General features: G+C 39.9%; 2 protein-coding genes and 1 long non-coding RNA gene across 3 annotated transcripts; 1 reads left to right on the plus strand and 2 right to left on the minus strand.

Annotated features, from left to right (window-relative positions):
* The first annotated feature begins 207 nt into the window (after positions 1-207).
* On the plus strand, positions 208-10,894 carry LOC131232711 (uncharacterized). Its single transcript, XM_058229134.1, has 7 exons — positions 208-500; positions 4,260-4,370; positions 4,517-4,615; positions 4,889-4,999; positions 5,089-5,392; positions 7,366-7,505; positions 10,071-10,894. The coding sequence occupies exons 1-7, from the start codon at positions 363-365 to the stop codon at positions 10,605-10,607; spliced, it is 1,440 nt and encodes a 479-aa protein (XP_058085117.1). The 5' UTR covers positions 208-362; the 3' UTR covers positions 10,608-10,894.
* A 4,169-nt stretch (positions 10,895-15,063) lies between these two features.
* On the minus strand, positions 15,064-16,434 carry LOC131232811 (uncharacterized). Its single transcript, XR_009164949.1, has 2 exons — positions 16,124-16,434; positions 15,064-15,581 (listed from the first exon to the last, which is right to left on the minus strand). It is a non-coding gene; the product is annotated as an uncharacterized LOC131232811 (long non-coding RNA).
* A 225-nt stretch (positions 16,435-16,659) lies between these two features.
* LOC131232812 (small ribosomal subunit protein eS6-like) lies at positions 16,660-27,760 on the minus strand. The gene is made up of 7 exons (XM_058229295.1): positions 27,536-27,760; positions 27,328-27,392; positions 26,078-26,135; positions 25,531-25,639; positions 25,339-25,455; positions 25,067-25,222; positions 16,660-17,146 (listed from the first exon to the last, which is right to left on the minus strand). The coding sequence occupies exons 1-7, from the start codon at positions 27,743-27,745 to the stop codon at positions 16,908-16,910; spliced, it is 954 nt and encodes a 317-aa protein (XP_058085278.1). The 5' UTR covers positions 27,746-27,760; the 3' UTR covers positions 16,660-16,907.
* Positions 27,761-27,932: the final 172 nt, after the last annotated feature.

The following is a 27,932-nucleotide window of genomic DNA, read 5'->3' on the forward strand; positions in this document are numbered from 1 at the left end:
TGTTTGACACCGTGCCGTTAATCAGGTGTAACGCACCAACTTGAACAAAAGCCTGAAAAAAAATAATTCAGGTGCCCCACACTGTGGTTCCGTTTGCAGTGGCCCATATGAGTTTTAATGGGGCTTATTGTTTGTATATATACGGTCCATATAATGGTTCTTACCGGATGGACGGATTTTAACTTACATATAAAACATGGTGGGCCCACAGGGCTTGGGTGTTTCCCGCAGCGCGTGAGCGCGTGAAACAGGTGTTGTAGGCGATTCCGATCCAAACCCGCGTCTCTCTCCCTCTTCCTCTCGTGGAAGAAGAAGAAAAGAAAGGAGAAGAAAAGAAAAGGAGGAAACGAAGGGATAGAGAGATGCCGGGGACTCAAGATCGACGGTCCCGGTCGTCCAAACCCCTCACAGTCCACGGCCATGCCCAGTCCGGAGATCTCATCGGCCTGCAGAAGAAACTCGAAGAGAACCCATCTCTTCTCAATGCTAGAAACGATGTCGTACGTTTCTCTCTCTCGTTTAGAAATTAAAGAAGAAGGAAATGAAGAAATTGGGAAGAAAACTATAGATCTGAGAAGTTTTTCTTCCCTTCTCTTTTGAATTGGGATTATACTGTTTTTGTTGAATCTGTTGTGTTTAAATCTCTCTCTCTCTCTCTCTCTCTCTCTCTCTCTCTCTCTCTCTCTCTCTCTCTCTGCATTTGAATTTCCTTTTCTTTTCCTTTGTTTCTTTCACGAATTGTTTCTTTTTTTAAAGTTTCGATTGGTTTTGAAATTTGAGGGTTTGGGTGCTTTTCTGTCTGCATGATAGCCGTTGAATCTATATTCTGCAAATGGATTGATTTTTTCCTTCTTCTTCTTCTTCTTCTTCTTTTTCTTTTTTGAATTTGAGTTCATTAGTTTTCTTTTTTGGATATTTTTGAAGTATTTGTTGTTTTTATTTCTTTTCTTTTCTTATTTCTTTTTTTTTTTTTTTTTCTGAATTGGGTGTGTAAATTTTTCCTGGAATTTGGATTTTTAGGAGAATTGGTGATCTTCTTCTTTTTTCTTTTTTCTTTATTTCTTTTTCTTTTGGGCGTTTCAGACTTTTGTTGGATTTAGAAAATTCAAAACTTTGACTCTTCTTTATGTATATATGAAAAATCTGGAGCCTTTCTTTATGGAGATGCTGTATAGTTCTGAGTGGAGCAATCGTCCAGCACTGCCATTGATATTACGGTACTGGACAATTGGGGCACATTGTTCATCTATACAATCCATTGATGTTATCAGGCCCCACTCTGAATGGTCTCTGTTTCAGAAATCTACCAGATGGCAAAGTCCCAAACTTTTCAATAGGCAGCCCAAAAATAAATGGTTAAGAAAGAAACTGCAGCAACAGTTCCCATTCAACCAATAAAAAGCCAAATTCTATATCCAGGATCTTTGAATCCACATGATTTTCGGTGTATAGGCCATACATGATGGGTCCCATTAAATCCAGATTGCTTAACCATGGGCCCCACTTGTATGAACTGAAAACCCAAAGGTACTCTGTACAATTGCTCCGCCGCAGCCGCTTCTTTGCATGTTTCATGCCTTTCTTGGTATGGACTTGTCATAGCCATTCTTTTGGCTGAATTGTTCATCTTGAAATATTTATAGGAGTATGGTGATTTTATCTTAGTGTAGAGAAAATTACTTGCCGATTCATGCATTCAAATCCTTATAAACTTTGGAAGAGAAACCTTTTCAAATTCGACCAATGATGTTCTGTGTTGATCTCCGTGCTTGAGGATACATCTTGTGGAGGCTAACATCACCATTCACAAACCAATCAACAATTCGAGTTAACCCACAAACACCTTGTGTGCATAACCAACGACCACCAACTCTGCCGAGAATGGTGTGCAACAATACAAAATAAAGAAAAAATAAATTAGAGAAAAATGCACCAAAACAATCACATGCCACAAGAAACAAGATTTATATGGTTCCCCACAATAGGTTGTACTCACAGAAAAAGGCAAGCAAATAAATCCACCATCTTCAAAAAGAAATTAAAACTTGGTGTTTTGAAATAAACACTCACCAATCAGACGAAATGCACGCTGAATCACCTCTCCTTTCACCTCTAATGCAACCATAAACAACCACCCATTCCCCTTTCATGCTGCCACCCCCACCGTTGTAAAGTGCCTGATCGGCTGTCGAGAAACACACGTGGCTTCCTTGATTTTAAGGAATGGAAGAGAATTTCTTGGAGAAATCTCCAACTTGAGAAATTTCACTGTAAAGAAATCCCTTTTCTTTCCTCTCTCTGCACCCCTTTCTTTTCTATCCTCACATGAATAGAACCTAAATTTGTTTTTCACCAGCTAGCCTCATATAACTTGCCTTATATGACAACAACTTATGAGTAGAATGTCTACGATACCCCTCTCTCTCCAGAGGTGTACACATGGATAGACTTCTATTACATACACCATTTTATATTTACACACTCTAGATGTACTTATGTCCGATTAAGTCACTTTGCAAATTTTGCTGGGAAAAGACAGTGTGGACACTTGGGTGACTGTTTGGATAGGTTTTGCAGAATGATCCATATTTTCGGATAATGCATATAATCTTCCATGTAAATTCCAACAGACACCAATTGTCCTGTTCCATTGGAGTCCCAATAAATCTTAATCTCCAATGTTCTTTCCAGCAAGTGGTCAAGCTCCAAACAAATCTATTAGCAACTATTAGGATCCTACGGTTACAAATTATAATCTAAATAAGAGAACAGCAAGATGGACACATTGAACCCCACAAGTGTGCAACAGTGCAGGGTATACCAGGTAACACATGCATGCTGAGACATTCACTTGACTGTTCTTCTAACTTACTAATGTTAAACAAGATGTATATGGCTTAAATGGTTTTGTTCTCATCCAAACGGGGAGTGTACTGATAAGTTTGCATTTGTTCAAATGATTATGTAAAACCTAGTTTGCTTCTTTTCTCTTTCTTTCCTTCTTTTTTTTTTTTCAACAAATCTTTATACAATGACACATGCATGCTAAGACATGCACTTGAGTGTTATCCTAACAGATGTGAAACAAGATGTATATAAATGCTTAAATGGTTTTGTTCTTATCCAAATGGGGACTAAACCAATAAGTCTGCATATCGGATTTTGTATATGGCTTAAATGATTTTGTTCTCATCCAGATGGGGAGTGAACCGATAAGTTTGGATTTGTTCAAATGGTTTTGTAAAATCTAGTTTGCTTCTTTTCTTTTTCTGTCTTTTTCTTTTTTCCTTATTTAATTTGTGATCTTAATAAAATGGCACATGCACTTGAGTGTTCTCCTAACTTCGAGATGTATATAAATGCTTAAATGGTTTTGTTCTCATCCAAATGGGGACTGAACCGAGAAGTTTGCATTTGTTCAAATGGTTACATAAAAGCTAGTTTGCTTCTTTTCTTTTTCTTTCTTTTTTATATGAAATCTTAATAAAATGACAATGCTGAAAGCTTGGCACAGTATCAGAATAGGAAAACTGAAAACTCGCCTATGGAGGATGGCGATCCTTGCCATTTGGTGGGCTGTGTGGACCGAAAGAAATAGCAGAATCTTAAAAAATGAAGCTAAATCCCCTCAGTTGGTTGCCTCCTGTGCCAAATGTTTAATAGCGGAATGGGCCTATTACATTGTCGACCTTAAGAATACTGATTTTGCTTTTCTAGGGGCTTATCTAGTTTCTGCTCCCTCAGCAGATTCTAGCTAATGTATCTCTATTTTCTTTTAATTCAATCAGTTATCTTTCAAAAAAAAAAAAAAAAATGACGATGTTTTTTTTAGGAAGGGAGTTTCCCTATGTACGAGCAAGTGTTGCCATCACTTGTTTGCTAGAAATATCTATCATAATTCACACCCTTGCCTTCGTCTGGGTTTAGCTTGTTTGATAGGTAGATGCCAATTTGCAAACTTGTTATCCGAGCTCACACAAATTGCAGTCAATGCAATTTTTACTCTCAACTCTCAAGCAGTGCTATCAACTTGTTAGCTGAGAGTTTGTTTAGTTTAGCTTTCAATTTGCTTTATGGGTGGATGTCGTTCCAAAACTTTATGATCTGGGTTCACGCTAAACTGAATGTGGTTTATATACTCCATTTTATTTTATTTTCAAATACATTCTTAGACTGGACTTCGTGGTCACGACCATCATGCATATATTGTTTTCGCTTCTTTTTTATTTTGTTTGTCTCATGCACGTACCTTGCTGCAGATGGCACAAACACCTCTCCATGTAGCAGCTGGTTACAATAATGTTGAGATAGTTAAGTTTTTGCTTGATTGGCGAGGTCCTGAGAAGATTGAGTTGGAGGCCAAAAACATGGTATTCTGGAAACAGTGCTTTATACTTTCATTACTTCTACAATGATAATTGCTATGTGAAAATTAAGACAGTTCTCTCCCCTCATGCATATGTTTGTTTAATCCTTGGCTCTTGACATGCAAATGGGATTCTTTTTGCTTTTTCAGTATGGAGAAACACCATTACACATGGCAGCAAAAAATGGTTGCAATGAAGCAGCAAGATTGCTTCTTGATCGTGGTGCTTCTTTGACAGCCAAAGCCAATGTAATTTTCCTTCCTGTTTTAGTTTTTATCTTATTGAAATCCAAACTTTAGTTATGAGAATAACCTATTAATAATGCTCTGTTTCTGCATCTCACAATTCCTTGGAGCATGATTCCCTTAAATAAGCCATTTTACTTTTTAATTGCTGCTTCAGTCTAGTTTCTCACTACTTGTGTGAATTAAGGTCCAAATAGAGATTTTAAGCTATTATACCGTTTCAGTATGATATGCCTGTTCCAAAACTCATTCATTGGCCGTTTGTGTTTTATGCAGAATGGTATGACCCCACTGCATTTAGCTGTCTGGTCCTCTCCCCGGATTGAAGACTGCTTAACTGTGAAAACGTTGCTCGAGTACAATGCTGATTGCAATGTAACAGATAATGTATGCCCCATCTCCATTCCTTTCAAATTTAAATGAATAATGAGAAGCACTCAATTAGAGAAATATATAGTGAAACCATTGTACTGCAGGAAGGGATGACTCCTTTAAATCATCTTCTACAAGGCCCAGGCAATGAGAAGGTGCATGAACTCCTTCAGCGCCATCTCGAGGAACAGAGGAAGCGGAAAGCTGTTGAAGCGTTTGGCGAGACAAAAGCTAAGATGGCAGAACTTGAAGAAGCAATGACACACATCGTAGGTTTGCATGAGCTCAAGCTGCAACTGAAGAAGTGGGCTAGGGGGATGCTTTTGGATGAGAAGCGCAGGGCCTTGGGGCTTAGAGTTGCTGCTAGGAAACCCCCTCATATGGCCTTTCTTGGCAATCCCGGGACAGGTAATAGATGGTGTCTTTTGTGGATAAGATAGTCATTTTTCTGATGCTCAAATAATGATATATATCTGTGTATAGATAAGGCTCCCATTATGTTGGGTGATGCTCTTATGATGAGAGTGATGCTAGTGCTATTAAATCCTATCATTTGTGATTTCAATACGAGTACTCCAGTTGAACTCCATGGAGAATTAAGCCATGGTTCATGGCAAACTCTATCTAATGAAAGATCATAAGATGTACTCATATAATGGGAGGCAATACAATTTTATGGTGGTTGTTAATTTAAATCTTGTTTCAAGGGTTGAAAGGTTGGAGGATTCCTTGTTGTGGTAACCCATTCTAATCATTCTTGGTTACATTGATGGTTCGAAAAATGTCTTATGTCGGTGTCTTTGCTGCCCTGAAGGATTGGATCAGGAAGTCAAAAGCTTTCCTAAAGTTATCACCTGGTGTGGCTTGCGGATTCGGATTGCGTACTGAGTTACTCAGTACGCTCTTATCGTACTGAGTAAACTCTTTTGGGCCCATTGTGAAATCATGTGGTTTATCCACGCTGTCCATCCGTTTTTTCAGATCTTTTTAGGGGTTGAGCCCAAAATTGAAGTATATCAAAATCTTAAGTAGACCATACCAAAGGAAACAGTGGAAGTATTAATTTCCACCATTGAAACCTTTCTAAGGCCCCCAGTGATGTTTATTTGTCATCCAAACTGTTAATAAGATCACAAAGACATGGATGAAGGGAAAAAAACAAATATCATCTTGATCTAAAATTTCTGTGGGCCCCAAGAACTTTTCAACGATAGACTTCAATTCACACTGTTTCAGGTGGTGTGGTCCATTTTGGCTTTGGATATGATTGATTTTTAGGTTATATCCCTAAAATTATATGATAAAACGGATTAACGGAGTTGATACAATGCATGAATGACGGTGGGCCCCACAGAGTTTACTCAGTACGCAATCCGCTTCTGTGGCTTGCAGGCCATGATTGCATTCCTACAATGGACCAATTGCATTGCAGGAATCTGATTTTTGTGAACTGATGCTGCTTGTGTTTGCATGATGCCAAAACTGTTAACCATCTCTTTATTCATTGTTAATTTGTGCATGTTTTATGGGGATGGTATCTTCAGTGATTCAATGTGGGGTGGTTAGTGCCTGGTTCTATCCACCAGCTATTTGAAGCTTGGAGACTCCGACACCCTCACAAGCAGCAGAGAATTATTTGGGTTTGTAGCTATCCTATGGGCCATTAGGAAGAAAAGGAACAACCTGCTTCTAATACTATTAGACTATTCGTGTGCCAGTCTCTACTGTTGTAGCTAGAGTTAAATGTCTTGCTCATGAGCAGAGGCCTCAGATTCCTTCCTCCACCCACTCTTTAGGAGATGTTTCCCGCAATTGGTCGGTTCTTTTTTTGTAACGCGTCAGCCTTGTAAAGGCCCTCGGGTGTTTCTTTTCCAGTAAAGATTTTTTTTTTAATTACCGATAAATAAAAGTTGGTGAGGTACATGTTATTAACATTTTTATGCTAATATGTAATATCAAAAATAGAATCGAAAAGATATTTTCAAGTAACATGCAACCACTACTTTCCCATGTCAGATTGGTGTGGAGGGTCCATATTGTTTTGTTCAGTGAGAGAGAAATGCTATTGGGTGTTTAGAAAAATTTTGATGTTAAATTCTTTATTTAAATTGATATGGTGATATCCTTTTTTCTACAATTTATTATTTATTTGATAATCATCATCGTCATCATCATAGCCTTGTCCCAGCAATTTTTTATAATGAAAATGAAAATACATTTTGTAATACAATTCAATCCATCCATCTTCTTTTTATTTTTCTTTTTGAAGGATACTGTCTCTTTTATTTGTTTGCCAGAACAATTTGGTGGGCCTTTAGTTGCCATTTACCATGCCTGCTTTTCTTAATCTACTAATCTGAAATGACCATTATGTCCTACAGGAAAGACAATGGTAGCTCGTATCCTTGGGAGGCTTCTTCATATGGTGGGAATTTTACCTACTGATAAGGTAACCGAAGTTCAGAGGACTGATTTGGTTGGAGAATTTGTTGGACATACTGGACCAAAGACCAGGAGAAAGGTATTCCTCTCTTTATATTCTCACTCACTATGTGAAATGGCCAATGAATTAGTTTCATTGTTTAAAAAAAAAATCAAATCAAGGAGAGACCGTCATGAAGTAATGCACAGATGTTCTACACGAGACATTTGATGACAGTAATGGTGGCCACCACGGCCACCGTCATTACTGTTACGAAATGGGCCATGACACCATTATGGCCAAAAAAAAAAAAGGTACCGGCCATTACAGACCATTTTTTTCTGTAACAGTTGTTACAAGTTACAATCCCGTAATGCATAATGGTCCCCACCATTATGGCCATTACGTAGCCATTTTTGGATACCTTGGTTCTACATTAATCATGCAAACAGGGTACAAAGACATCGCACAGTTGATTGATCCCAAGAACTGCTACTCTTTTTAAACACCTTGTTGATTAATATATGTGATGGCTGTATTATCCATCTACAATGCCATATCCTTGTCCAGGAAAAAAAAATCAACCTCCTTCAATGATGATGACGACTTATAGCCACAAGGCTAAGGTCTTTGCATCACCTCCAAAACTGGGCTGGCCTAACCTAAACCTGTTTCTCTTTCATTTTGGCAAAATAACCTTCAACCTGTAAACCACTGATTGAATCCAGGCATTCCCTGGAACTTGGCCCTCTTGTATAAGTTAGGATTCACTACTCTTAACTCTTTTCACAAAAGGAAAAAAGAAAGAAAGAAAGAAGAACTAAAGTCCTATCAGTTTACTATTAGCTGTTCGAAAGAAAGAAAAAAAAAGGTGATGAACTCCATTATCTCTTTTTATGGATCAATTGACATACCTCTGCTTTCCCAATATACTTTGACTAATGGCAAAATGGTTGTGTTGCATCTGAAGCTTGGTCATGGGTTGAAGGCTCCTGTTACAGAAGCAACGGGAAACGGGAGTGGTTGTTGAACCACACAAAACAACATAAAGTAGAAATAAGATATTTTATAACTGAAAAATTAAGGCCATGTTTGGAAACCATGGATTCCATGCCAAACAATGGAAGAGGAAAACAGTTTTCCTTTGTAATGATTTGTGTTGTTTTGATAACAAAGAAAAGGGTGGATTCCACCAAGCACTTGTTACACTTCTCAATAATTTGAATTCTTGGCACAAGAAACCAAGCGAGTATTGTGAGAGGAATTTGAAATTTCCATTTGCTACCCAAACTGGAACTAAAAATTGGCATCCATGTTTAAATAGTTCTCATGAAAATCATCATTGGATAATTATTGTTTTTCCCCCCTTCTTTTGCCTTGGATTCCACATTTCCAAACATGCCCATAGGGTCTTAAACCTCAGAGAGATTGTATATTTGCTAATACTTTCAATCAACATACAGGGACCACGGTTAATGAATTCAAGGAGCCCCAGTGGGGTGATGCCCCAAACTCTCCCAGATAGGATGTCATAAAGCTTAGATCATTGGCCTAGGAGTGGACAGATGTCCAAATTTAACAAGAAAAGGCCAAAAGATCCAAGGGTTAGGATCTTCTGTTCTAGGGTATTTTGGGGCCACAGACCAATATCTGGATAACCAAATCTTGGGCCGCCCAACCTTAAATGTACAAAATCGAACGGATGGTGAACTTTAAGCTTGTAGAGAGTAGGCAGTCTAAGTAGAACATGTGCAATTGTAGATAGGGTTTTTGTTTTATCATCTATAGGAAGGGCATCAAACACAAGTGGTATCATAGTTCTTTTCCATGATGAATCAGGGTTTTTGGTGTTCAAAATTGCAGCCATTGTATAAGTTATGAACTTAGAAATTAGAATAAAACCAGTGTTCGAAATATCAGTATCAAAGTTACTTATTGCACCCTTAGGATACGGATACATATCGGTTATTGCATGGGATATATCGGTTGTATCGTGTAATGTATTGCTATTGCTGGAAAGATGGGGAAATTAGTCGAATTTTTCATGGAACTTTAGTAATTGTTAAAAAGACATCAATACACTTATAAATCAAAACATTAAAAAATAAAAATAAAAACAAGTGCAATAATGGGTTTTCTTTGTATGGGTTCCTAATCTATGTGTTGTCTAACTGAATTAATGCAAGTATATTCAAAGTCTATTCATATAATTTAGAAATGTAAGAAGACGTGTAGAAACACAAGCAATACATTCACAAACAAAAGAAGAATCACTATATCAAGTTACATATATATTTGATTTTATGTTTGGGCACAAAGATTGCAACCAATTTGCTAGAAATTGGGATTTTTTATTGCAACCAATTTGCAAGAAATTGGGATTTTTTAAATAAATAAAAATTCCACAACTCGGCCTGTCTCCTCGGAATCTCAAATTTGAGGCTCCCATTGTAACAATTTGACACTGATTTAACATGATTTAAAAAAGAAAAAAAATAAAAAGATTGAAAAACGAAAATGCTCACCAGATCGAACATCTGGGATATATCTTACTACTTGTGTGTTTTGTATCGCACAAGTGGGATACAAGATATATTGTGAGATATTTTGGCTGATATCATTGATACTTAAAACACTGAATGAAACTACTCCTGTCCCTTGCAGATAAAAGAGGCAGAAGGTGGGATTCTTTTCGTTGATGAGGCCTACAGATTGATACCAATGCAGAAAGCAGATGATAAAGATTATGGCTTAGAGGCCTTAGAGGAGATCATGTCTTTCATGGACAGCGGAAAAGTCGTCGTCATATTCGCCGGCTACAGCGAGCCAATGAAGCGTGTAATCTCATCAAACGAAGGTTTCTGCAGGCGGGTCACAAAATTCTTCTACTTTGGCGACTTCAGTACTAAAGAACTAGCCGAAATCACCCATCTCAAAATGAGCAGTCAAGTGGAGGATAGTATGCTTTACGGGTTTAAGCTGCACTGGGCCTGTAGCATGGGGGCTGTTGCAGATCTGATTGAGAGAGAGACTACGGAGAAGCAGCGTAAAGAGATGAATGGTGGCTTGATCGATCCGATGCTTGTGAATGCTAGGGAGAACCTGGATCTCAGGCTGGACCTCGAGTGCATGGACATAGATGATCTGCTCACAATCACCTTGGAAGATTTGGAGGCGGGCCTTAGATCACTTCCGCAATGAGGCAGAGCTGTTCTCTGCTTGCTGTTTCGTGTTGTCATCTTTTCAAGTTTTTTGGGGGCATTTTTTTAAAATTCATTGTAGGTCTCAATATCAATCAGTTAAAGCTCTCCAGGAGCATGCATCCCTTCGATTATCCATGAGGGGCTGCTCTTTGTTTGCTCTTGATGTTTCTTCCCTTTTTGTAATTTTTGGTTCGCTGCTGTCTCATTGTATTTGTAACCCATTCATTTGAAAGCTCTGAAGCAGGCAATTGGATTGATTATCAAGTCGAATTTTGTTGTGGTTAATGATGTTTTGTTCTTGTTTTCAAGTGGTGGCCAATATCTCTGTATTTCTTAAGGTTTGAATAACAAGTAATCTTTTAGCACTTCCAACGCCTGTAGTACTGAGCTTGTGATATATGGATATGATGAACATCTCGTTAGAGTAGATCTTCTATGGATCTTTACAAATCTCCCACATCTTCTATATATTCGCTTAGTCATCGATGGAATTGATGTGACTGGTTCCACCATGTAGTCTCATGCTACTACAGTATCAGATCCATTCATCAGTTCTCTGTCCACCATCAACACAAATTTGAGCCGTTCACCTGTTTCTGCCTGATTCTACATCTCTGCTTAACTTCCCCACCATCATCAATCTTTGCTGCATGTTGCCCTGCTGTTCGTGCAATCTCATCATCTAGGTTTCTCATCTGGTCAAAGTGGATACCTCGTTCAAACAACTAGGTAGTCCAATCAAACCAGAAGTCAGTGTCCCAATCCAGTTGTTGCAAATGACCGACTGAATCAGATCTGCATTGGTGCTGCTATTGCATATCATCTGCTACAGGTTGCCCATGGTAGCCCATCACCGTCACCTCAGCGCTTGGACCTGTTCCCACCCTACCCTATAGCTGACCAGAATTTCTATCCTAACATGTTGCTGATAATTTCTCCATTTGCACAACACAGCTTCGTGTGCTGAACACAACATCAATCCGAGCCACGGATCAATCATAGTTCATCATCTACTCATCAACTGCAACAACCTTCATCATCTACTCATCAACTGCAACCACCTTCATCGCCCTTGCCATCATCGATCCACAAAAAAAAAAAAAAGCCTCCCATCTCAGCCAGTTTGATCCAATCTCTATCACGAGTTCTGGATTGTCACCACTCAAGTGGCAACTGACCAGTTGCCTTCTTTCGACCCAGCATCTTTGCAACCACAACGATCAATGCCGTTCACAACACCATCGATGCATGATGTCATCACAAACTGGCCGGTGATTCCATCCCTGAACTCATCTCTGGATCCTCAAACATAGCATGTCTGCGACCACAACCCATCTCCAGCACCACTCCCAACTCTGTCACAGATCTTCACCCAAACTGAACTCCACACCAAATTTCCCTCTACTTGAATATGCTTAGCCATCCTGCTGCCCTTGTTCTCTTTTTTACAATGGTAAGAGGTGTGCTAAACATTTTTTGTTTTAGGTATTGTTTTTAGGCACTCAAGAGAGTCCACTGATTCATGTGCACAAACATCCCTAGGCCTTTGCTCCTTGCTGCTTGCTAATTTAGCCACCATCCACCATGTTCATCTACATTCGTCACCAACCTATTATGTCAGACTTGTTTTTTTTTTTTTTTTTTTTTTGAAAGGTAGAGAATTATATTAAAAGAAAGAAGAGAATTAAGTATACAAACAAAGAGGATCAGGAATAAAAAAGGGACAACCAATACATAGGTTCCCCATTCCTTTCAACAAGAACACTTCCAAAAGAGCTGAGGACAGAGGACTGCTGATATTCCTAAAACAGCAATTGTTTCATTCTCTCCAAATGGTCCACAACACTGCTAGGAGAAGCATAGCCCAGGACATGTTGAAGAATCAAAGGACGTTGGACCACAGAAGGGCAGTGAAGGAGCAGGATATACAAAGAAGACTGATTGATTCAGCTTCTTCCATATGTAGAAGGAAAATATTAGGAAGGACCATAACATGGTTTTGCAGATTATCAATCGTGAGGACTTTATTGCGACCCACGAGCCACCCAAAAGTGGCAACCTTCGTCGGGGCACCATAAGACCAGACATAACCGCAACCTCTGCCGGATTCATCAGGGCTTCTATGCCAAATAAAGTCATTCAGCGATTTGACTGAGAATAGGCCGGCTGATTCTTTGAAGAAGGTTGAGGAGGTGGCCTAGCTCCTCTAATATTTCAACATCATTCAAATTGTGCCCACAAGGAGGAATCCACACCCCACCTGAACTGGAAGCAGTGAAACAAGCCACAACAGTGATGTTTTCAACAGCACAAATGGCTGCAAGGTTAGGAAACTCATATCTTAAACTACTCTTGCCTAACCAATTATCATCCCAAAAACAAATCCTTGATCCCTGGCCCACAGAGAAACTGATACACCCCCAGACTTCGTCCTCCAGCTGCATTATGGACTTCTACAGAAATGAGGCTCTATATGGGGACGACTGTCTGGATTTCCAACCACAGAGATGTCCCATATGTACTAGCAATGATGAAACACCACGGACAGTCTTCTTCACAAGCAAATTGCCAAAAAGGTCATATTCATGTCCTCCAAACACCTAATACCCACTCCCTCTTCTGAAATAGGAGTGCACACTTCCTTCCACTCAAACAAATGGAATCTATTATTAGACGCTGCCCCATTCCACAGAAAATCCCTCCTTAGATTCTCAATATTGGATAGCACTGTCTTGGGACATTTGAATAGAGAGAAGAAATAAAGAGGAAGACTTTAGAGAGAAGACTTCAGCAAAGTCAGCCTTCCTCTAAGGGAAAGATGTCTGCCTTTCAATGGGGACAATTTGGACTCCATTCTGATAATAATCTTATCCCAAATATGTTTTGGAGGTTTACCTATGTATAGAGGAAATCCCAGGTAAGAGGATGGGAAGGATCCGGCCTGGCATCCGAATACTCCTGCAAGCCAATAAATCGCATCCTCTGGGAGATGAACATCCAAAATTTCGCATTTAGATATATTGACCTCCCAGGTAAGTTGTCGGCTTGTTTCTATCAATGCTGACTTTTTTTAACTGTACTTGTTCTGTTGTCTGGGGCTTTCTCGTCAGACTGGTTAGTGTGCTGGGCTTTCAGGTAGATTAGGACAATTCCTTATTTGTTAAAATCTTTTACAAATCTCACGCCTAGTATATATGTTCTCTTCATCCTCAATGGAATAGATATAAGAAAGTTTCCAGCATGTAGTCTCTGAATTGTAGTATATTTGAGCATGAGAGTATATATATATAAATATATATAATAGTGTATCTTTTCTGATTTTATTTTATTTTATGAGTTATCTAGATTTGAGAATTGAGTATTCTAACACAATGGAACACCTATTTGATGTAATGAGCCAAGGCTGGTCTATTAAGCATTACAGGAACTCAAAAAAGGCTCTCCCTTTGAGGCTGCTGAAGCTGCTTTTTTCTGCTTCCTTTTTCCTTCCGCTTCTTTCCACATGATGATGTAGACCCTTCATCTTCAAGGTCCCAGTATACATGTGCCACATGAAAAATGTCCTCATTGATTTTAGATCCTTAAACATCCATACCAAATCTAGGAATTACTTTTTCGAGCCATTATTTGCAACTTCCTCTGTATGAATGGTAATAGGCCTGACCAGTGAGATTCTCGGCGTGTTTTGTGTAGGATGAGTGCGCCGTAGGATGCAGTGGCGCACTCGGAATTAACGCAACCCCAGTACATGCTGTTTGTACTAAGTAAGAAAGGTTGCATTTGATATTGATTAAAATGTGTGCTCCAATGCTACCAGACCATAATTTATGATGGTACCAGGCGGTTGTGGTGCCCTTCATCGAGGCCAAATGGAGGATCTGAATGTCTTAGATTCATGTACTTTTCACAGCCTTGGCATCTGTGGGCCTTTCCCATCACATTCTTACCACTCGGTGCCTTTTCACATCCCTCGCTCTCAAATAGATACCTAAACCTGATCGGATTTGGGTATGGTACCTCAAATATGGTACCCCAACCCAAATCAAGTGAAGACTAAACTTGACCCTTTTATGCAAGTCATCCTAGACCCAAGTCCTTCATTTAGCTCTTCTCCCCATCCCTTCAACCCATCTCTACCTTTTGTTGCACACAACACGGTTAAATCATCTTGATATGATCTCTATCATTTACCTCGCACTACTTTGGGGGGGATGGTGAATATAGCTTGGCATGTGTTTGATTAACTGTAAACTGAAATACAACAAAATGCCAGGATTTTAAAGCTGTTGTAACCTAAAAAGAGTTTACGGCAAAAGATTTACATGTAATTGCAGGCATTCAACAACTTTTATAATGTTCTTAACTATAAACTCTTTATAACTGAAGGATTTTAGCAGCATTCAAATGCCCTCTAAAGAACCTAACAATCTCTACAATTATGAATTGTATACAAGTAAAAGAGAAACGCCCCATTGCTCTGGGAGCATTATAAGTTGTAGTGCTTTTGGTTACATTAGTTCAGTTAGACAATCGAGCCAGTTCAGTTCTGAACCGTATCGAGAACACCTTACTCAGGCTACCATACAAGTACTGCACAGAATCTTCTAAAGAAATCTGCGGCAGAGAGGGATGAAGAGCCAACCAGTGCATTTGATGAATCTTCTAAAGAAATCTATGGCACCGTACAAGGGTTTCAACCAAGTTCCTTCCATAGCTTCTCAGGAGACTGAGAACTGCTGGGTCCTGTTTCTGGTGACGTTCCCAAGCACTGCCATTGCACTTCCATCGACGACTGATATTCCATCAAAGAACTGCTTCGTGGGGTGAACAAAGGGCGATATGTTATGCTGATAGAAAATAAGCTGGATGCCGATGGGCCAATAAACATGAGTGACTGCAGATATCATATGGCTCAGCATTGATCTTCATGATCGATGGCTCGTGGTTATCTTCATCGTAGCCTGCGTGCCAGCTATTTTGATACAAATGAGAAATCCTGAGCTGGATATTTTATAAAGACAGACTCATATGATCATCCACCAAAAAGACAAAATTATATTAGAGAACCATTTATCAGCAGGAAAAGAAAAGAAAAGCCCCCATGTAACTCAGGATCATTGCACCAACCCATGCGAATAGGTAAGCTGATAAATGGAAAGCTGTGCCTAAACCCAAGACCTGGTTGAACACAGGGGTGCCTACCATTGACCTACGGGCATGGAATGGCATACCAAAGTGAACCAAGAATGAAACATTGCTGCGCGATTAGATTAGATATTTGGGGATTGCACTTGACTCAGTTTCAAATATGGGCTTTATCAGGAGTTGATTTTATCAAACATGGATTTATGCAGTACCAATGCATTTATTAAAAGAATGGAGCCAGATGATTAGTCTCATGGTTTTAAAAAATATCCCAACACCTACCACTGGCCAGTTATATTGGGAATGGTTACTCTCCATGGTGTTATGTACAGAGAAATGCCCTTTATATAACAATACGGCAACACTAACCAGCTGTTTTGATGCCATGACACCAGTCTAAAAACCTTTGTCTAATCTTTGACAGAAGGCTGCACATGTTGTGACAGAAATGAGAATAGTTTTTCATCCTTCTCTAGGCCCCATCATGTCCTGTAGCCCAAAAACTCAGGGCAGGTCATCACATACCATCATCTCCTCACAATACCCACTCAATCCTATTGTTAACCGAGATTGCTCAAACATGCCATGCAAAATTTTTCACATCACTTCAACCGGCACAACCGGACATAAGAAAACATCAGAAATTTGAAAACCCATGACAAGAGAAGCAGTTTAGAACAAACCTGTGGGGCGGGGGGGGGGGGATGGCGCAGAATGCCATCCCTATGGTCAGTTAGCAGGAGAAAACATAGGCTTAGTTTAACAGTGGTTATGTTACCAATCAGGCCAGTAAAGATACACCTGTGTGATGGAGAGCCAAGAAGCATCATATCAGCATGGCAAGAACTCACTGAATGCAAACACCATAGACAACTCACTGAAAGCAAGCACCATACTTGCAATACTAAGAAAAATAAACGTATTACTAATTAAGTATCGAAAACTTCAATAACAAAAGATGGAAGTCTGAGATCCGACGATGTATATAAGGTACAGAGTCAAAACCATTAACTGATCCAAGTGCCTTCTCCAAAACTAGGGAGGATGGCAAACACACAACAGGGGAAAACACCATTTCATGATCATAGTAGTCAAAACTGAATGTATCAACTTAAAATTCATAAGCGATGATGATCCAGGAAAGACTATCCTCTCAAGCTGCAACCGATGGCTTCGAAGCAGCAGATAAACGGGACCTCTTCTTCGCCAAGCTCTCACTCCTTTTGTCACGTTGTTCCTTCAACCTGGTGGCAAGCAGCTTCTGATACTCTGCAGCCTCTGACTTTGCCTTGGCAATCCTCTGCTTCTTCTCTGCAATTCTAGCACGCTTCCTCTGCAGCGTCAATGGTGTCACAAGCCTTTGAATCTTGGGAGCCTTGCTACACTTCTTCCCTGTTAATGGCATTGGGCACCCAAGGGGCAAAACGAGCATCAGATTACAGACAAATGTAATGTCTTTGCTCATCCAAGATACATGCATATAAAGGAAGATGATAGTGATGAACTAGCATGCCAGCATGCATGTGCATATACATGTGATTGCCTATGAGCACAGAATAAAGACTCGGATACTTTTGTGCAAAACATACATGAAATGCACACAAACTTATACAGATATGTGTGATGGTTCACAGACCCAGACTCGGACTCGGACCGGTAACTGGATCGGGTCAACTTGGAACCAGGCAGGTCAACCAGGTGGGTTGAGACACACACACACACACACACACACACACACACACACACACACACACACACATATTCATATTGTTATAGAGATATCATCATCATCAAGACTTATCCCAACTAATTGGGGTCAGCTACATGAATCCTGTTTGCAAACCATTCCACTCTAGCAGTTGAAATCCATATTGTCAGGATTCATGATAAAATTTGTGGCAAAATTTCCATGCCAGCTGCCAACTTTACGCAACACTCCTTCGTCTGTAGCACACATTTTTATTTTTTTTTTGAACGTAACGAAGAAAATATATTAGAAGAAAGAAACATACAAAAAGGACTGCTGAGATAGCAGACCCGAGGCAAACTAAGAGCCTAAAAAAACAAGATTATAGTCTTTTAATCCCATTACATATGTCACCCATTCAAAAACCAAGTTTTGGCAAAGGATCCCACAGATTTAGCCGTAGCCTGAGAGTCATTAAACACTCTCTCATTCCTTTCCGTCCAAACAGGCCCCACCAAATTGCAATAATCGCCGTTCTCCAGATTCTGGTTTTCACTTTGCCAAGCTTGTGGCTGTGCCAAACTGCGAGCAAGGACGCGGCAGAGGAAGGAATGCAACCAACAAAATTGAATCTAGGCCAAAAGTCCCACCAAATGTGAGAGATAAAAGGACAATGAACCAAAAGATGGTCTATTGTCTCTTCATCACACATGCAGCAGCGGCAAATATTAACAAGTTGCATCCCACGCTTCCTGAGATTGTCGGTCGTAAGGATCCGGTTCATAGCTACAAGCCAGCCAAAAGAAATGAACTTGGGAGGAGCTGCAGTTTTCCAAAAGACAGGGAAGATCTGCGACGAGGAGGAAGAGTTGAGAGTTAGAAGCGCGTATAACGATTTTACCCAAAAAAAAGTCGGACCTGTGGCGATTCCAGATGAGTTTGTTGAGAGAGGAAGCGTCCAACGAAACAGTAGAGAGACATTGAAGCAGATCAACATATTCGATCACCTCCCGATCCCTCAGATTTCTGATACAGTTGATTTCCCAAACCCTAGTGTTTCCCGAGTAGGAATAGTTGATGGTTATCATGCTGTCTTTATTGGCAGCAATTCTAAAGATACTCGGAAATCTACTACTTTGAGTGTGATCGCCTATCCACTGATCTTCCCGGAACCATTCTCGTTCCATTGCCCAGAACAAAGCCTATATTTGGAAGCACTGCAGATTTATGACGCAGGATGCCTTTCCAGACAAAAGAGGCTCCGTATAAAGAGGTGGCACTAGTCCACCAACCACCTGGAGAGGAGCCGAATTTTCCTTTGACGATGATGTTCCACAGAGCTTCAGCCTTCAGATGCATTGCCCAGGCGCCAGAGCCACTTACCCATTAGAGCTGAATTCATTGTCTTGAGATTTTTTATGTTAGCTCCCCCATTCCTATAGTGAGTACATACTTCTTTCCAGTCCATTAAATGGAATTTGTTATGGTTTTCTTTACCGCACCATAGGAAATTTCTTTTGAGCGCGTCAATGCGATTCAGAACAGGAGCCGGGCATCTGTAAAGAGACATGCAGTAAAGAGGAAGGTTGGACAACGCAACTTTAATAAGAGTGATTCTGCCACCAATCGACAAATATCTACATTGCCACGTAGCAAGTTTCTTTTGAGCTTTGGCAATGATTTTTTCCCACATCATCATCGGTGGGGGACCAATAGTAAGGGGGAGACCAACGAACGTGGTGGGGAAAGAAGCCAAAGAGCTGCCCAAAATATCAGCGTAATCAGATAGCTCCTGAGCCAAAACGTTCACCCCATATAGTTTTGATTTGGCCATATTGATTTTCAGACCCGAAACAGCCTCAAAACATCTTAAAGTTGTATGAAGATTATTAACAGAAATTTCATCAACCTCGATCATGATCAGGGTATCATCAGCAAATTGAATATGAGTGATAGGAATGACAGAATTTGCGACAAAAGTACCTCTATACAGCCCAGCAGTCTGCCCACTCAGAATCATTTACGACAAAGCTTCTCCAATCGTAAGGAACAGAAGAGGGGAAAGAGGGTCACCTTGGCGTAATCCTCTGGAGCCAGGAAAGAAGCCTTTTTTAGTGTCATTTAAGAGGATAGAGAAATGCGCAGACTCAACACACGATCTGATCCATCTCCGCCATTTATTGCCAAAGCCCATGCACAGCAACATGTCATGCAAAAAATCCCAGTCTACATGGTCATAAGCCTTTTCGATATCCAACTTGTAAAATATAGTTTTTCTTCCAGATCTATGGGAAGAGTGCAAGCATTCATTGGCGATCAGCGCACCATCAACAATTTGTCTCCCTTTTATGAACGCGTTTTGATGTTTAGAAATTAGGCTCCCCATATCAGCAGCGAGACGAGAAGACAGAATGCTAGCCAGGATCTAGTATGTAGCACACATTTTTGGGCTTGACGAGTCATGGATCTTTATTTTTGAGCCCAGGGCCCAACATGGGAGGGCACACCATCCACACAATTAGCTATGGGTGTCCAATCTCAACTGTTCCCCATGGTTGTTGCCCACCTAAGTCATGGAACTGCCTGATTTTTAGGGTCAGTGCCCAACATGGGAGAGCACCATCTTTTGGAAAGGTCAGATCTCATGCGCTCATCACATGGGGCACACATTTGCTCAACTACACTAGACGCTCTGGAGTCAATTCCATGTGGTCATTCCCATGTGTGTCTGTGTGTCTGCATATAGCACAGGAAACCTTCTCATCACTCAGTGGCCAAGGAAACCCGAGATGATTGCATCCAAATATGGATGCGGTGGAGGGGGTTGGTGGACCAAATAATCATCTTTATATAGAGCATCAGCTTTGTAGAGCAGTGTTGCTGGTGGGAAAGCCAGGTGTAAGGAGGGGATAAGCTTCTTGGTTGGAAATGGAGAGAATGTCCAGTTCTAGAAGGATATGTGGGCTAGTGCGGACTCCATTCCAAAATGCTTTTTCAAGACTAGCGTGCATCACAAAAAAATAGAGACATTACTAGTTGTAGGGAGGTTGCGGAAACTCGGTGTTGTGGTTGCCTCCATGCAAAAGGAATCTATCTAACAAATAAATTGAAGACCTAGTCTTGCTCATTGAGAGAATCCATCTTACTTCTCCATCGCTAGAGAGAGGGACCGCATGATTTGGCATAAAGAGAATTCGCGTCGTTTTCAGTTTGTTCTTCTACGAGTTGCTTCATGATTTGCAGGTGGAATGTCAGTCCCCAACTACAATGGTGGCAGCACAGGGATCCTCCAAAAGTGGCAGCGTTTTCATGGTTGGTTAGTAGGAAGGTCTTAACCATCAACAACCTACAACCTACAGAGAAGAGGCATGGTTATCCCCAATATTCATCTTACGTGCATGGGTTATGCTAAATATGTGGACTTGCTCATCCACTGCCCTTTCACGCGCAGGGTATGGGCGTGCATTTTCTGTTCATTTAGCATGCAATGGGTCATGCTAGGCTTGATGGTGCACTTGTTTTCAGCTTGGGATGGAGTGAACCTAGGGAGGCAGGCAAGGGCTGAATAGAGATTCTGATGGAGAAAATATGGATGGTTTGGGGGAAAGGAATGGGAGATGCTTTAATAATATTAGCAACTTTATTTCTTATTAATTCATAGGGCAGAATCTTATGTGGCGGAATAGGCCCCTAGTACTACCATTTGTTTGATTGGGTAGTTTTGTTTGGGTGCCATCTCAGCGCTCTCTTTAAAAAAAATACTTTTGCCTTAAAATTTTATTAAAAAAAAAAAAAAAAAAAACAAAACAAAAACAAAAAACAAAAAAAGAGAGGTCATTTTTAGAGCAGTCTAAATTTACTTCATTATAATGCCCACCCTATGATCATGAGAGAGATCATTCTTCTTATTGAAGCAACCGATGCAACCTTTTCCTCAGAGATTCTACTATTTCTATCTTTCCACAAACCCTACAAGAATGCAAAGAATACACACATACACAGACATGCAACCCCACCCAAACCCACAAGCCCATGAGTAGTTCAAAGTTCAAACGATTAAAACCCATGCATGCATGTCCCTTTAAATATCCACTAATCAAGCCATTAGAAAATCAAATTAATATATTCATTTAATTGAAATCCATCTAAATCCAAATCCATGATTTGAACAATTTATTTCAATTCATTCTCTTCCACATGTATAATTTCTTAGCGTTGTGTATCAAACATCTTTGCCAAAGTATCAAACTTTTTTATTCTCGTCATAGAATGAGGGAGGCCTAGTTTGAATGCACAGTCGGTCTACTGTATCCTCCTAAATATCCTTTCTTTCTCTTAAAACGGTCCCATGTCCTAGAATAAAGCAAAACGTTGATCTCATCCAGAAATTAATTGTGAGAAAATTGGCCATAGCTACTCATGTTATATATAGTAGAGATGGGAAGATCCCAAAGAATATCAGCTTCTATAAAATCTTCTCCTAGCCTTTAAGAGGTCCACCATGTCATTCTAACAACCCATCACCAATAAAATCATTGATGATCCAAGAGACCCCCAAAAGAGACGAGGGAGAGCTCCCTCACAATAGAGCAGAGAATGAGCAGGTTGTGACATGCTCTGAGGTTTTTTCCATGCTTAGCCATTTTTGGCCTGCTTTGTACATATGAGACTTGTAAAGTGTATAAAGCACAATCCTAGCCATAGACTAGAGTTTTTAGAAAAAAATAAAAATAAAAATTGGACTTTATTAAGGAGGAAACCCACTCATTTGCAATTCACTCAGGAATTGTAAGCATTCTTCTCACTAATGCAATACAAGTTTCTTCTTCACTTCCTTGTGATCCTTTCCAATTCTCTTACATTCTCACCAAGTCTTGGAGAGTATACTTAGTGGTGCAGGTGGGAGTTAGGCTGACTCGAGTAACATTGGGTGTTGCACAAGTATCACATGGGAGTTGGAGCTAAAGAGCGAGCAAGTCCATGACAACGTGGTCCACACATTCGCACGAGAAGACTCCTCTTGACACGCCATTAGCACCATAAAGGAGTTTGTCAATTACCCACCCGTAGGGGATCATGTCCATACTTTACTATCCTTGGTAGGCCTTGCAACGAGCGGGCCTAGGGTTGTTCCAAGCCCGAGTTTTGAATCAGTCAAGCTGGGCTTATTCAAAATATTGAGTTTTCCTGGCCCAGGCCTGACCCATTGCCTACTCTAATCCTCAGTCGAAGCCGTCAATGTGCACATTACACAAACTACTTTAACAGGTTAGCAGAGATATCTGGCTCCATATTGGAAGATTCCTTCTTAATTTGATATTCCAAAACACATCTCTTTTCACAAATTCATAGTAATCCTAACCAAGGCCCAGTACAATTCAGAAGCTTCATCAACGAACCAAGCATCCCTCCAAAACTGCAATTCGTCACCTTTACCAATTATAAATTGAACACCCTTACCAAATCCTCCTTTGCCAACAACCTCACTTTTGCCCAAAAGTTGCCTACACAAACTTGCTAATAATTTTTCACACTAGGACTCTGGACCTATGGCATAAGCCTAGGAACCACCCTCCTTCAAACAATCCATATTCCCAATCACCACATTCCTCGACAATGCTTACGGTTCTTCACCAAATCTCCACCATCATTTGCTTAGAAGAGCCCAATTTTACTCCATAATATTACCAATTCCAAGGCCCCCTTCTCACAAAGGCTTTTCTTGCTCTAATTGATTAGGTAAAATTTAGGGCCCTCATCTCCCCCTTCCTACAAAAGTTCCTTTGCAGTCGCTCAACCTTTGACGCCACTATTGCTGGAATCTTGAAGAAAGAAAGGTAGTGGACCAGGAGATTTGATAAAGCAAACTTGATAGGAACAATACTACCCTCCAAGATAACATTCTGCCCTTCCATCTTTGCTGACTTCTTCTCTATTCTTTAAATGATGCTATGATGCTGTCCCAAAAGGAAGTGACATTCAGCTCGCTCCAAAGTGGAAGACTCAAATAAGTGCAAGGAAGCTCTCAAACTCAAACCCATTTTTTGTTGCCAAAGACTTGATCGCATCTTCAGTCACATCCACCCACACCAAAACACTTTTACTAAGATCAACACATAGGCTTGAAATAACTTCTAAGTATCTCGGAAAACCTTTCATGTAGGAAACCTGCTCCCCCGGCACTTCACACCTCAAGAGTGTCATCAACCAACTGAAGATGTGGAATCTACATTTCCACATTGTTGCTTCTTAACCTTAATCATGCTAGAAGAAAATACCTTACTCACAATCAAACTAAAACCTTCAGCCACAACTGTAAGCAGAATAGGTGACAAAAGGTCTACCTGAAAAAGCCCTCTTGCGATAGGAAAGGAACTGTTCAGTGACCCATTCAGGAAGATCAAGAACGAAACTGTGGAAATGCACCCCTTATGCCAACCAATCGGTTCACCAAAACTGAGAACCAAGACATGGAGAAGGCATATGATTATGTTGACTAGAGTTTCCTTGTATATATTTCTAATCATTAATGTGACTTTAGGCAAAACAAATAACCATGCAGAGTCACATTCCTAATCTCAAGTATAAAATTAAAAGTCTTGTTGCTTCCAGAATGAGAGAGTGGCAGTGGAAGAGGTTATAAGAAAATTTAAAGGTCTTGTTTTGAGGTGGGTAATATATGTAAAGGCAGCCATGGCCGCAAATCTTTTTGGCTCTTTTTTATGTGTTGTGTTGTATTCTTTTCTTGCCTTTCAGCATGTTTCTCAATAAATTTGTAGTTCTCTCTCTCTCAAAAAAAAAAAAAAAAGTCTCCAGTATAAAAGAGTATCTACAAAGCAATAACACCTGGGCCACTTCATGACTTCTCATTGATTCACTTGGCATGAGCCTAGGCCTGTTTACTTAGCAGCTATAATACCCAGATACTTGAATATCCTCTGCAAATCCTGTCACTCATATGAGCTGGTACTGATTGGATACTTGCAGGGTATGTTCAAACTGAATAACGTTGTATTCAGTTCCTTCTTTTTTCCTTTTTCCTAATCCTATTAATATTTTATATTCTGATCACAATATATAAAGAATGTTGCAAAAATCTTACTGTAAACACATTGAAAACATTTGCTTCATTAAATTTGGTATGACAGAACAACTGAAATAGCAGCCTGTTCAATTACGCTAAAAAATAGAATAGGTCAAATGTACATTAATTAAAAATTATAATTAAATATAAATAAATAGCATGGTACAAGTTTGACCATTAGCTTACTTTATCCATATCAATAAATACAAGGAGTCGATCCATAATTGTGTCTCCATCTTCATATTTTAGAAGTCATGTCCAGTTTCCATTAGCTTAGCAGGCCATAAAAGATGAGGCTTCTTCCTCCCTCTATGTAGCATGTAAGAGTACACTTGTAGGCCAACACAGGCAACCCCACAACCATCCATTCATCATGGCATCAATGCATCTATCCATCCATGTATCCAGATTTTTTCTTCAATAGTGTCCATGTATTCAGATTGATGCATGAAACTAAGAAATCAAAGGCCACTGATTACAAATGCAAACAAAATCAATAAACAAATTAAGATTGAAAACTTCCACTGAAAAGAGTGCATACCAGATTTTGTTGTGAATGTCCGCCGGTAAGTATTGACATACTTGCGCACATCGTCCTCCTTAGACAGGTTGAACAGCTTCCGGATCTTAGAGGCCCTTTTTGGACCCCTCATTCTGGGTTTCTCTATGTCTGTCAAGCCTGGCAGATCACTTTCCCCTGTTCCCATGACACACCAAGTTCACCAAACAATTTAGGGGATCTACAGAAGCTTGTGCAAAGATCAAAACTCAGGTGCCATTGGATTAAAGAACAGAACAGATAATAGAGATTACCCTTTTTTACAATGACCAAGTTCAAAACTGAGAGGTCTTGGCTGACGATGCATCCACGGACAGACTTCCGGCGACGCTCTCCATTGCGCCTGCCATAACCACGGAAGCAAGGTGTCCCTGCGCAAAACAGATACTGATTAATAAAACAGAACATTGCCAGAAAAATATAAAATAAAATACCAACAACACCACCTCTATGCAACAACAAACGAACACGGCCAGGAGTTAAAACCCCCTGTTTCATTGGGAAACCCTGCTTGTCGCATCCTCCCATAATTTTGAAGACATATCCCTTGAATTCCTATAAAAAGCAAAAAAAAAAAAAAAAAAAAGCGCACAATCATACTGAACCCAACTAAACCGAATCAAAACAACTTTCTGAAAGTAGTAATAATAAGTGATAGCATTCGATATTTCATAAACTGGGTCTGAAATCTTAGGTACTGTTGGATGCATACGGATCTGTTCAACCGCACACTTGAGGCAGAGAGAAACAGGAACCAAATTATGTTGTGTTTCCATCTTTCAGCCCAGAACCAATTTTATAATCCGAAAATTGACAGTGGTCATAAGGACTGTCCAATTTGTTGGGCACATCTAAATGTAAAGAAAACCATAAATCAATTTCCAGAATTATAACCATAGGCTTTAATGAAATATTTTGCACACTAGCTGTCGCATCTGCAGCGACAGAACCTGCTTTAAGGTCACCAGCTCCACAAGGTTAAAAAACTAATACCTCACCCAAAGCATCCCCGCTAACCTCCTGAGAGATCCTCTTGTCGAAGAAAGCTCGGCTGTTCACCAGGAAGAAGAAAGAATGTCAATAGACAGAGCACAAAAAAAACGCAACAACCAATTCATAGTCAGAACTTAACATTAAGGTAACAATTTAGCTGATCCCATGGATTGGAGCAGATTCAATGTGCTCAGCGCAAACTGCTATCTGTACAACTTCCCCAGATTTCAATTTGGGGAGGAAGCATGCCTCGTTCAGATTCAAATCCGAAAAAACATAGCCTACCCCAAACGCCAATTAGTGAGGAAGTGGATCCATTTTGCTGGAAACACTCATGAGTCATGAGAGGGGATTTGGCAAACAGCCAAATGCAGAGTAAAAGATTGTCAACATAAATCAGAGCTTGTAATTGATGTAACTGATAAAATTACATCCACTGACACCCCAAAACATTCAGCTCCACATTTTGCAAAATTCAGGACACTGGTGTGGATAAAAGCATCCAGTCCATACCAGGCTTTTCATATTAGTTTCCCTTTGTGAATTTAATTACAGAAACACATCACGTGGCAGCACCTTCAGTAACTCTACATTATAACACTCTATTCATACTCAACCAATTCAGATAATCTCTTACAAAAAGCTTTAGGACGTTTGGATATGCTAATGAATTGAATTGCAATTATTAATCTAAATAAAGCAGAAATAACCAAATTATGATCGTCTTCCTTAAGATTCGTATCAAGGGTATGCGCTCAAATTGCAAATCAAAACTTAGTTATGCTCAAAAGAAAAATAACTGCAATTTGAGAGCTACATCCTCATTATGAATACTAAGAAACACTATCAGTTTCTTTCATTTCTCTTGATTAAATAGGATGCTCTCAATCCAACTCGATTGTGCATTCAAACATAACCTCAAACTATTGGACATAAAAGGATAATTGATATTTATGTACAATGTCTTTGATCCAAATGCACCCATTTTTCCAAATCAACATTTCCCCTTCATTAAATAAAAAATAAAAATAAATGTTATCCTACACCTTGACAACAATAGATAAACAAAGAGTACCAAATTCAAATGCCTACCATCTTCTCCATATCCAGACCTACATAGATCCTTTTTTTTTTCTAAACATAACGCAGAAACTTCTTATCCTACGCACCTTTTACAAAGAGAAAGGAAAGGAAAGGAAAGAAATAGCTGGTAGATGTGACAAGAAGAAAAGAGGGAAAGATGAACTTACAGCTTCTGATCGTCGTCAATTTCCAGTTTCTTCTGACAACCAGTGGTTGGATTTGCGATGTTGAACTGCCAAGTTGGAAAAGAAAGTAGAGAAAGAATGTGAGAAAGCAGATCAAATTTCCGGTGAAAATGCCATAAACCACCAGCAAAACTGCTGTGGAAATTCCAAAGCCTACAGCAGAAATGCTTTTGAGATAGAGAGAGAAAACCTTCATAGTCGATTTCAGAGGTAAGACTTCCGCTCGCAAATCCTCTTCAGGGGACAGAGAGGGGAGTGTTACGATGATGGCCGGCGGATAGGGTTTCGACGACTTATATATGGGTTGGGGAGAATTACTAAAACCTACCTGTCTTTGAAGGAAATTACACACACCCTGCATCTGTACACCGGACGAGGCTTGGCTTGGACCCGCAACCATCGATGTGGATGATACCCTGACCGTGGAGCCCATATCGATGTAAGTTTTATATCTACACCGTCCATCTGTTTTTCTAATTCATTTTATGCTATGACACAAAAACTGAAGTAGATTCCAATCTCAGGTGAGCCACACCACAAGAAACAGTGGTGAATGACTATTAAACACTTTTTGTGCGCCATGAAAG

The sequence above is a fragment of the Magnolia sinica genome, chromosome 18 (genome assembly GCF_029962835.1).
Source record: "Magnolia sinica isolate HGM2019 chromosome 18, MsV1, whole genome shotgun sequence".
NCBI classification, from domain to species: Eukaryota; Viridiplantae; Streptophyta; class Magnoliopsida; order Magnoliales; family Magnoliaceae; genus Magnolia; species Magnolia sinica.

Coding starts and splice junctions, on each gene's coding strand:
- LOC131232812 (XM_058229295.1), bottom strand. CDS start 27,745: ATGGTTGCGGGTCCAAGCCAAGCCTCGTCCGGTGTACAGATGCAGGGT. Junction 25,640..26,077: donor GCGGGGATGCTTTGGGTGAG/GTATTAGTTTTT, acceptor TGCTTTTTATAG/GAATTCAAGGGATATGTCTT. Junction 25,223..25,338: donor CTTGGTCATTGTAAAAAAGG/GTAATCTCTATT, acceptor TCATGGGAACAG/GGGAAAGTGATCTGCCAGGC.
- LOC131232711 (XM_058229134.1), top strand. CDS start 363: ATGCCGGGGACTCAAGATCGACGGTCCCGGTCGTCCAAACCCCTCACA. Junction 4,371..4,516: donor AGTTGGAGGCCAAAAACATG/GTATTCTGGAAA, acceptor TTGCTTTTTCAG/TATGGAGAAACACCATTACA. Junction 7,506..10,070: donor GACCAAAGACCAGGAGAAAG/GTATTCCTCTCT, acceptor TGTCCCTTGCAG/ATAAAAGAGGCAGAAGGTGG.